Source organism: Triticum dicoccoides, chromosome 7B, assembly GCF_002162155.2.
Source record: "Triticum dicoccoides isolate Atlit2015 ecotype Zavitan chromosome 7B, WEW_v2.0, whole genome shotgun sequence".
In the NCBI taxonomy this organism is placed as follows: Eukaryota; Viridiplantae; Streptophyta; class Magnoliopsida; order Poales; family Poaceae; genus Triticum; species Triticum dicoccoides.
The window spans coordinates 545,068,464-545,079,965 of record NC_041393.1 but is presented as its reverse complement, the minus strand read 5'-3'; the positions used below and the strand labels follow the sequence as shown (position 1 = coordinate 545,079,965).

General features: G+C 46.0%; 1 protein-coding gene across 1 annotated transcript; it reads left to right on the top strand.

Annotated features, from left to right (window-relative positions):
- The first annotated feature begins 2,553 nt into the window (after positions 1 to 2,553).
- On the top strand, positions 2,554 to 3,897 carry LOC119340492 (AT-hook motif nuclear-localized protein 27-like). Its single transcript, XM_037612412.1, has one exon. It carries the CDS (start codon positions 2,688 to 2,690, stop codon positions 3,564 to 3,566), a length of 879 nt encoding a protein of 292 aa, XP_037468309.1. The 5' UTR covers positions 2,554 to 2,687; the 3' UTR covers positions 3,567 to 3,897.
- Positions 3,898 to 11,502: the final 7,605 nt, after the last annotated feature.

Genomic DNA, 11,502 nt, shown 5'->3' with positions numbered 1-11,502 from the left:
GTAACCATTGTGGGCATGGTGTTATCTGAAAATCCCTTCTTAAATTATAAAAATGGCAAGTGTTTAACCTTGTTTAAAAAGTTCTACGATGACTCTAGTAGCATGTATGATCTTTCATGTGAGTCGCTGGATGAAAGCAAAAGCAGCTTCCATGGCAGCCAAGGACGGGGTATCCGATTTCATTTATGTGGTGAAGAGCACTCGAAACGCTAGAAAAACGCTTGGGAGAGAAATCAATTTGATCTCCCAGGTCAATCGAAAGACGCTTACGAAAAGGTTGTTTGAATTTACGAAAAGTTTGTTTGGGAGAGAAACGCTCGGAAACGCTTGTGAGAGACAACACGATACTGGTGCAAATGTTACAGATCCACCGTGGACCGTTCGGGGGTGTTAGGCGACCCTATTGCATCAAGTTCTACCGTGGCCACATTATCGTCTAAAACTTTTGTCTTAATTGTTGACAAGGCAAGTTTTATGCCTTGCCTAAATAAAAGTTTCGCAATCCCATTGTAATGGTAATAGTATGTATGATCTTTCGGAGAGTCGTGCGCGAAAACCAGAAATGGTTTATTTGGCAGTCAAGGATAGGACGTCCGGTTTCTCTTATATGGTGAGAAGGAGAACTGAAAGGTCACGAAAAACATTGCATGCAGGGACGTAGCCAGACCTCGGGTTGCCCGGGACACGGCCTAGGCCGTGGCGGTCGAACCCTTCATATACAGAAGATGCTGTAGCACATTGTAGCCACTATAGCTATTGTAGGTCTAGGGGTTGGCCTGGGGCATAACCTGAGCCTCGCTATACAACTGATTGGGTGGAGACGACACAATGATCGGGTGAACATTACAGATTGGTCATTAATTGTTCGGGGGCACTAGGGGCCACACAACCTTGCCATTGTGGCTGCAATATTATCTAAAACTCTCATCTTCACAAGTAAAATAGGAAAGTTTTTTTTCCTTCTTTAAAATTAACTTTTGCAACACCATTGTAACACTATGTATGATCTTTCGGTTAGTTGTATAATGTGTCAGGTGTTACTTCCACGGTGAGAAGGAGAACTTAAAATGATGCGAAAATGCAACAGGGTGTCCGATTTTACTTCCACGATGAGTAGGAGAACTGAAAACACACATAAAATGTTGTCCTCGGGCCAATATGGCCACAATATCATTTAAAACTCTCGTCTTAATGAATGAAAATGACAAGTTATTCTCATCTTAATGATCTTTCGGCTAATCATTGGATGAGATTATAATGGTTTCTTTGGTAGCCGAGGAGAGAGCATCTGGTTTCACTTTCGCGGTCAAAAGGAGAACTAAAAGCGTCGTGAAAAACCTTGCAGAGGACTGCGCATCAGGTTTCACTTCCGCGGCGAGAAGGAGAATTGAAAATGACACGAAAAACCCTGCAAAGGATCGGGTGTCTGGTTTCACTTCCGTGGTGAGAATGAGAACTGAAAATGGCGCGTAAAACCTTGGAGAGGACCGGGCGTCAGGTTTCACTTCCGCTGTGAGAAGGAAAACTGAAAATGCCACAGAAAACCCTGCAGAGGACCGGGGTCAGTTTTCACTTCTGTGGTGAGAAGGAGAACTGAAAGTGGCGCGGAAAACCCTGCCGAGGACCGGGTGTCAGGTTTCACATGCGCGGTGAGAAGGAGAACTGAAAACGGCACGAAAACCCCTGCAGAGGACCTGGCGTCAGTTTTCACTTCAACGGTGAGAACGAGAACTAAAAGTGGCGCGGAAAACCCTGCCGAGGACCGGGCGTCAGGTTTCACGTGCGTGATAAGAAGGAGAACTGAAAATGACACGAAAAACCTTGCAGAGGACCGGGCATCAGTTTTCACTTCCACAGTGAGAAAGGAGAAATGAAAGTGGCGCGAAAAACCCTGCCGAGGACCGGACGTCAGTTTTCACTTCCGCATTGAGAAGGAGAACTGAAAGTGACGTGAAAACCCCTGCAGAGTACCTGGCGTCCGTTTAGTTTCACTTTCGTGTTGAGAAGAGAACCGAAAACCGCGCTAAAAAAGTGGCAGAGTACAGGGCCTACGGTTCAATTCGATGGTAAATGAAGAACTTTTCATGGAAGATGAAGAATCCGGCTAAAAGAAAAGAAAAGAACATTTTTTGTTTTTGACACGATGAAGAACATTATATTTGAAACATGAAGAACATTTTTTTATATGAAAACATGAAGAATTTTTTTTTTGGAAGATGAAGAGCATTTTTTTTGGTAAGAAAGACGAAGAAGAGAAAACGGCGGGGAAACCATTGGACAGAGACGGCACGATGATGAGGCGAGCGTTACAAACAGATTGGTCGCGGACGGTTCGGCCCGCGCGCTGCACCGCGACACGTACCGGCGTCGCCACCACACCGCGCACATGCCGCGCCTTCTCGCCGCGCTCCACGTGTCTCGCCGTCCCGTCAGGTTTCAAGAGCCGCTCCGCTCCTCCCATATGCCCTGGCCCCTTGTGTTCTCTCTCTTGACTTTTGGTAGTACAACTGGGCGAGCGAGGGAGGCAAGGCTTTGCGAAAGCGCTCAGTTTCTCCCAGTCTCCGACTTCGAGATCTCGCGAGAGAGAGAGAGGGGAGGCAGGAGGACAGCGGGTCAGGAGGCCAAAGGGGGCGTGGGATCCTACTGTGGAGCCAGCCAGTGTGGCGGATTGGGGGGAGGCTACGTGCATGGCCACCGGCAGCAGCAAGTGGTGGCAAGGGCCAATGGACTTCCCGCCGCAGCCGCAGCCGCAGCCGCTGCAGATGCAGCAGCATCATCCGCACCAGCACCAGCAGCTGCAGCTGCCGGCGGTGACCATGCCGGCGCCGACGCCGGCCCCAGCGGTGGCCGCCCCGGCCGCCTCGCCGGAGAGCAAGCAGCAACAGGGCCAGGGCCAGGGCGAGGGGCAGATGGGCGCGGCGGCGGGGGCCATCGTGCCACTGCGGAGGCCGCGGGGCCGGCCGATGGGGTCCAAGAACAAGCCCAAGCCGCCGATAATCATCACGCGCGACAGCCCTGACGCGCTCCACTCGCACATCCTGGAGGTGGCCCCCGGCGCCGACGTCGCGGCGTGCGTGGCCGAGTACGCGCGCCGCCGCGGCCGGGGCGTCTGCGTGCTGGGCGCGTCCGGCTCCGTCGTGGACGTCGTCGTGCGCGGCGCGGCCTCGGAGGCGCCGCTCCCGGGGCGCTTCGAGCTCCTCTCCATGACCGGCACCGTGCTCCCGCCCCCGGCGCCGTCCGAGGCGTCCGGCCTCGCCGTCATGCTCTCCGCCGGGCAGGGCCAGGTCCTCGGGGGGTGCGTCGTGGGGCCGCTCGTTGCCGCCGGGCCAGTCACCCTCTTCGCCGCCACCTTCGCCAACGCCGTCTACGAGCGCCTGCCCCTCCAGGACGGCGCCGACGCCGACGTCAAGCCCGACCTCTCCACCGCCCCCGACGCCTCGGTCCCGCAAGAAGTGCAAGCGCAGCAGCCACTGGCGATCTCCCAGGCCATGGCCATGGGCGCGGGCTACCCTGACCACCGCTCACCTCAGTACCTGTGGGGAGGCCACCAGGGAGGCGGCATCTGATGGATCGATCGTTAACTCTTTTCTTGGTGTTCTTGCTCCTAACATCCATCCTCTAGACAAAAGTAGGTTTTGGCAAGTTGATTCATTCATGGAGTGCTCTTCTTGGGCTCTCATTGTGATTTTGTTGTGCAAGATCAACAGAATATGGCGACGAAGCACACATCAGGCGGTCGAGCCACATTTTGCGTGGTTAATTGGAGGTCAGTGTTCTAGTAGTTTTACAGCTTCTCATGCTGAGTCAGTGCGGAACTGTTAGTGTATTTGCTAGCAATTGCAAACATGTGAAATGTGATTAATGACTGGGAAAATTGGAAATTTGTTGTTAATGACTGGGGAAATTGGAAATCTTTTGTTACTTGAGAAGTGCTCGCCTCACTATTCACTTTCCATTTGAGATGTTTTCTTATGCTTGGTGCCAGTGTACAAAACCTCCGCCTGTCCCATCAAATTTAGTAGTACAGTACGCCGTATGAAATCCAATGGTCAATGTTCAGTCCTAGTACTGCATGTGTCCGTTCGAGAAGGAAAGAAACAAAACAGCAAAACACATGTTGCGTCATGTACTACTGTATCTATATCTATCTCATAGATATAGACAGGGCTAATTAAATCTAGGAACCATAGGGATATAGCGACATAGTAGAAGATCTGAAGAAAACACCAAGGCCTCTTTGGTTCACATGATTCTAAAAGCGCAGAAATTAGATAGAAATGCATGCGTAAAACAGAAGATTAGAAAACGTAGGAATTTTGAAGGCTTGGCTGTTTGGCTCATGGGAATGGAAAAAACACAGGAATTCTTAAAGTTAAACCATAAGGAAATATGTAATTAGCATGTTCTTAAGCCATGAAGGATCTCAGTCTCGTTCTTCGTGTGGAAGAATTTGGACAAGAGGTTCAAGTGGATTGTAAAATTTCTGTGTTCTCTCTCTCTCTCTCTCTCTCTCTCTCTCTCTCTCTCTCTCTCTCTCTCTCTCTCTCTCTTTTCCTTTGCCACATTCCTTTGAACCAAAAGCTTGGTGCCTCTTTGATTCACAACCTTCTAAAAACACGGAACAGGAAAACATAGGGTTCGAATGCCATGGTCATCTCAATCCTATAGGATTTTGGGTTGTTTGATTGCATCATAGGCAAAACAAAGGATTCTTTCAAAGAGGTTGGCGTGGATGCTAAGAAATTTATGGGAAGTAGTACAAAGAAATCCTTAGGAAAAATTCCTATATGATTCAACCCTATGAATAAAAAAACCTACATTGGAAAAAAAATCCTAAGGATTCTAGTCCTGCAAAATTTCTATGAAAATCCTTTGAATCAAACGAGCCTTTAGTAATGCCACCATAGGAAAATTTCCTACTCGTTATACGAATGTGCTTCTTCTACTTTTCCTTTGAACCAAAGGAGGTCTGAACTATTTGTTGTAGGACGGATTGCAGAAGAAATAATGGAAATTTGTTTCGACTTTCAATTTACCGTGAGAAAAAGGGATCACAGTTGGAGAAAGTATCCGGTGGAGACAAGTTTCGATCCACTGTTGAAAACCAAGTGAAAATCATGTTTCAAAATTTCTGGAAAAAAATACAGTACGATGGAGAGGTGGCATTCTAAAAAAAATGTGAAATTTTATGTTTCAAATTCAATTCCACATGGGAGCTAGCTCCCACTTGAAATTGTATTTTCATTTTTTTTGAAACATTTTCACTTGATTCGTTTACTAATTTCCACCGATTTTTTTTTGTTTCCATGGGATATTCTCTCCACAACAGGGCCTATTTGATTGTTGCGATTTTCAAAACATATTGGAAATATGTCGCATTGGAATGTCATGTTCTATTCAGTCCAATATGATCAGAAAATTAGATGAAGTTGCAACCAAAGAGTGTTTGTCACTACATGAAGAAGAAATGAATTGAAACAAGAGGTTTTAGTGGATGGATTTTTTTTCCAAAATAGGGCAAATGAATCTTCCAACAAATCCTAACTGTCTCATTATCGTGAATCGAATGACATAAAAAACATAAAGATTCAACTCCTTTAAAATTTGCGTGAGGGGCCTCCTTGATTCACAGGATTCTAAAAAAGAAGGGAATAGAAGAAATATAATATGTAAGAATGTACACCTAAACCTAAGGATTGGAAACAGGTAAAATTTGACATAAGTTATTTGAATGACACAAATTGCATAATACATGAATCAAACTAGTGAAATTCTAACACTCACTAGATGGGTCGCATTGTTGCCATAGACGGTTTGCTTTGCCTCAATCCCATGCTTAGGAGTAAAAAAAAGTGAGGCCGCAGCGGATATTAAATGTTCCATGTCTTTCCCTTGAAGGCTCATTCACATGAACCAAAGGATGTTAGTGACCAAATCCATAGGAATTCCTAAATCCTAAAGCATAATCCTTTGTTTTAAAGAGGCTTGAAATTGTAATGTAGTTTGAGCAATTTCATAAATTATCTAACTCCCATTTCCCGATTGGATGCTTGAATAATGTTATAAACTAACAATCTGTCGTACAAATATCTTAACTGACTGGCTCAATTATCGAAAAAGAGATAGAGAATATATAATTTTACTCTCTCTCGCACACACACACGCATAAACACACACCTCAGAGGTTATGCAACAATTCTTTATTTATGCTTGATGTAGCAAACAACCTCTTAAGGCTATCTCCATAATTGTGAGATGATGGCCTCAAGAGGATGAGGGCGTCATCATTTTTTTTTTGTTTGCGGATGAGGGTGCATCGGTGTTGAGGCCATTAAACTTTGTAGCGGACTTAGTGGTAACGATATTGTTTGCATATGTTGCAATTGCTCTCACCTCTTCACTTTTGGAGTAGAAGCCGCGTGTCAGGGGCGGAGCCAGGCCAGCAGCGCGCCCCGGGCCATCTTCAAGAAATGCCCCTGGATTTGAGTGTCACGTCTCTGGTAACACTATAGTTACCAGATGAGTTGGACCTCACGCCTTGGGCCCAGGCCCTGGGGGTCTGGGTCCTGTCTCCGCCCCTGCCGCGCGTGACGAGCCGACAAGTGGGGTGTTGTTCGCATGTGTTAGCGGCGTGCCCTCCCTAGGGCAAGAGAATATCCGACGGAAATCAAGTTTGAGTCAAAATTCTGAAACATGACTATCACTTGGTTTTCACTAAGGCTGTGTTTGGATGATGCCTAGAGCTGCCCCACACACGTGGCATTCCAAATAAAAGGTGCCATTGGTTGCCGCCACAGTCCTACTACACGCCATGATATCAGGCCACACGTTTCTCCCGTAGAGTGTGGCGGCCAATTCGTTCGCCTGAGTGAAGCAGTGGCGGCTTCAGGAATTTGCTTCTGGGTATTCATGCATATTCATTTTGCCAAATCATTGTTGTTTTTAGAAAATTGTCATTGTTTTGCCAAAATCAACACTGTTTTGTAAAAATCATGGGTATCCACATGAAGACCCAAGAATACCCCTAGCGCCGCCCCTGGAGTGAAGTGCCGCGGTTTAGCCCTAAAACTGTGTGTCCACGGGGATACTTTCTGTTTTAGGGCTTTAAAGTGCGAAACTAGGTAAATTGTGTCTAAAATGTTTTAAATCTGATAAAACTTGTCACATGCTGCGGGTAAGGAACGGAGTTCTCTGTTTGGAAAGAAACGGTTCTACTTCTACGTGGTACATGATTCTCGTTCTGCATTGTCCATTCGACACTTGCACTCGGACTAGTACCATTGGCCAGCGGTGTTTGTTTTTCTTTGACCACGATCGATGTTCTTCCTAAGCTGGAAACGGAAGCAGCAAAGTTGGATAGAGAGCAGCATCATTGCTGCGACAAAGCACCGTAGCCTGGATGTTTTGTAAAGGAAGAACCGGCCTGCCATTGTAAATTCCAAAGGTTAGGCTTTTGCATGTGCATCAGTGCATCGAACCGCGCACCCTCCCTCTCCTCCTCGGTTCTTGCCCCATTTTCCACTTTTGTTGACGCAGAAAGGGTCGCCACCCCCAAGCTGCCACTGTGGAGATCACTCCTCCCTGGCCATTGTGTGTGTGTGTGAGAGAGAGAGGGGAGAGATGCTTGTGACTTTGTCACAGTGCATGCAGAGTCTAAAGCAAGGGCAGACTTGATCAAGATCTAACCACCAAAAAGCCTCTTAGTATGTTCACTGATGGAAAGAAAAGGCCTACTCCTACTATAGTAGGTTTGATTTGAGTTCAAGAGTGTTTTAGGGGGTGTAAAGTGTAAAGAGGGCAAAGGAGGCCGGCCAAAGAAGCCGCTGGTGGGTCAAACCACAGGGAAAGGAACCAAGTGCTGTACCCTCGGCGCAAGAAAGGAAGCCTGCAGCAGCAGCAGCGGCTCCGGTGTCTGTTTTTGTTTTCTCCTTTCGTGTCCTCCTTTGGCCTTTACCAAAGGGATCTTCTTCGGAACAGTAGTGTAGGCACGCATGCAGCAGGAGAGAGAGAGAGAGGAGTGCCCATGTATCCATGAGATTTGGTCCTGCAGGGGAGGGGCCCAGATTGACCGCATGGTTCCGCAGCTTTGCCTCTGCCTCACCCTTCCATCGATCCATGGGACAGGCATCTCCCCGCCTCGGCAAAATAGACAAAAATAACTCAAAGGCGAAAGAAATTTGAATAATAGATTATCGGTCAAACTATTTCACGCGGCTAAACCTTTCGGGTGGCGTTCAATGCGTGGGCACTATACTACATGGCGTAGCACCCGTCTGACAGGCGCTATACGCCTTGTCCGCATGGCTCCCCTAGGGCCAGGCCAGACCCCACCCTGGTTAAGTAGCGCCCAACCCGTAGGCGCTATACTGTGGTGGATAGCACTTTCTCGCTATGCACCTGTTATGGTTAAGGTGCGACGGTTGGCTGACGGCCCGACCTAGTCATCGTTCTGCATTTTCACAAACAGAGAGGGGGACTGGCGGCTAGGGTTCATGCCCCTCTCCAATCCCTCTCCCAAATCGACCAAATTTGAAGGAATCGACTGAGGATTTGATCCTCAAAATATCCCCTAAGGCATTCTCCTCCGATCCTCTCGTTTTCGTCCAAAAAATCCATCACATTCGTCCTCTTTGTGCAAGTTTCGGTGAGACCCTAAATCCTATTAGATTTTGAAATTGTTATGTAACAATGGCATGATTGTTTGATGTGTAGCATTAGCTTCGTATAATTCTAGAAGAGTTAGGCGCGCTTTGCGGCACCGTTGGTGTTGTTGGGTTTTAAGAAAAATACTTACTCCACTTCAAAAATAAGGTGTATATTAATTTTTGAAAAGTCAAACGTTTTATGTTTGATCAAATTTGTGGACAAATATATCAAAATTCATAATATCAAATCGGTATGATTAGATTCATCATGGAATGAATTTTCATACCTTTTTGTTTAATATTATTGTGGATGTCGATATTTTTTGCTCTAAACTTGGTCAGAGTTATACAAAATTGACTTTCCCAAAAAAATAATACCCCTTATATTTTGGAAGTAGAGGAATATTTTGTTTAGAGGGTGGGGGAGATGATGGAGTGTGTTTTATTTTTATTTATAATGCGATGATTTGATGGGTTATTTGTGGTGTGGTTTTGTGTTATCCGCTAACCAACGTATATTTATATGAGGAAATTTCTATGTTAGTGTTTGCATGCACTATATTGATGCTACAGTTCACATGGTGACGCTTCTTTGCTCTAGGTGGTGGGAGGATGCGCATCATTGATATGTTTTTATAGGCCAGCTGTTGCTGATTGATTTGAAAAATCATTGGCCCGGCAAAAAATCATGAACCAAATCCAAAATTGAATACACCAATTGAATGAAAAAGCTTCAAAATGGAAACATAGGGAATTAAAAGAATTGAATGGGAGGGCCTTGAGAAATTCTTGATCCGGTCAAAACCGGGTTGAACCAATTCTAAATTGAAGATCCAATTAATTGCGAGGTCTTAAAAATTGGGAAGCATAGTGTATAGTATAAAAGAATCAAATGAGATACTTTGAGAAATTGTCGACCCGATCAAAATAGGGTGACCCAATCTCAATTGAAGCCTTCAATTGAATGTGGACTCTTCAAAACTTGGAAGCATAGTGTTATAGAGGATTCATTGGGGCGGAAATTATGAGGTTAATTTTTCTTAGAACCAAATGTACTATGGAGGTTGGTTTTGTTCAAATTAGAAACATATGTGTACTATGGTAGTTGGTTTTGTTCAAATTAGTAACATATGTGTGCTATGGTAATTGGCCCTTACGTGTATTTGTTTCAATATTTGTTCATATTAGGAACATGTGTGTAGAAACCATGTTTCAAATATTTTCCACATGCTCACATTAGAGCAATTTCTTATGGGATTTGTATTGAGATACTGACATGCTCACATAGTGCAGTGTCTTATTGTTTCAAAAATGTAGGATGGTGTGGGTCTCGATAATTAGTACGATGTTGAACACCGGGAGTACTTGATGGCGGAGAAGAAAATGGTAATAAAAATACTCTTGGACGTGTATGTTTTAAATTTTGTATAGTTCCGAATGTGTATGATCTGTCGTAATACTCTCACTTGTATGTGTGCAAAAGATTAGACCCCCCGAAGATTCGGTCTCACGGGGCCTTCTCTAGTGCCATGTCATACGATGAGGGGTACACATCGTATATTGAGATGCTTGGACTCCTCCCGTTCATCCAGCTTGTCAGACGGTCGACGCCAAACCTGAACGTTGGGGCAATCCCTGCACTTATGAACCGGTGGAGGCCGAAGACACACACTTTCCACCTCTGGGCTGGGAAGATGACCGTGACACTTTAGAATGTTTCTATGATCCTTGCACTTCCTATCGAGGGGAAGCCTCTATGTATAAGCACAAATTCTGACATGTGGTGCCAGCAGATGAAGACCCTTATTGGCATGGCTCACGAGGAGGCTGAAGACAAGACTAAAGATAGACTCCCAGTCGGCGCTCCTTATACATGGAGCGTAGCAAACTTTGCGCATTGCCCCGTTGACACTACTCGCAATATGATCCAGTCATATGCTCGCGTATACGTGTGGTATGTTATATGAAAAGATTCTCTTTGCTGATGGATGGCAGGGCCGCTCAATGGACGTGGCTCAAGGCGTTGAATGTATTCGACAACAAATTTAGCTGGGGTTCGTTGGAATTAACATGCTTGTACCAGGAGGTAATCATTTGTTCATTTTGAGTTTATTTGTACATTACGAGTGCAAACTTGTCCTTAACTGAATCATGTTTTCCTTTACATGCAGTTGGATGATGCTTGTCGTAGGTCCTCAAAAGATGGCGGAACTGGTGGTCCTATGCTCCTATTTTTGTATGGAGTTGGGAACGCTTGCCAGTTGGACGCTCGAAAAGAGGTATCGTTCAAGAATTGGGATGATCATGACAACCCTCTATGGCTTCCCACTTCAGTACAAAAAAAAGACATATCCATGACATTTTGGGCTGAACGAATTTTTTTCTGTCATACATATGACACTTCTATGATGATAATTGTGACAAAACCCGGTATGATCATAGATGTGGTGGGCTCCTACTTCTATGACAAAAAATCATGACAGAAAATGGGCTTTTCGTCCTGGGCAGGCCAGAGACGCAGCTGCATGACATTCTTTGGGCTGTCCATGACGGAAAAAACCATGGTAGAAGCGACGGGGAGGAAAATTTCGGGGAGTTACCGGTTACGGTGGGAGGTCGGGGGCGGAGCAATGCGCGTTTCTCTCCTACGTACGCGCGTGTGTGCGAGGCGTTGGCTCTAACTGAAGCCGAGCGAGGCGTTGGGCTCTAACTGAACCCGAGCGATTGCACTGCAGGCTACGCGTTACTGAACCCGAGCGATCGATCGATGGCTGTTAACTGAACCCGATGGAGTGATTCCTTCGCTACTGCTGCTAACTGAAGCTGATCGATGCTGTCTCTGGGATGAACAGTGAGC

Bases quoted from the DNA above. Each gene is read 5' to 3' on its own strand.
- LOC119340492 (XM_037612412.1), top strand. From the start codon at position 2,688: ATGGCCACCGGCAGCAGCAAGTGGTGGCAAGGGCCAATGGACTTCCCG.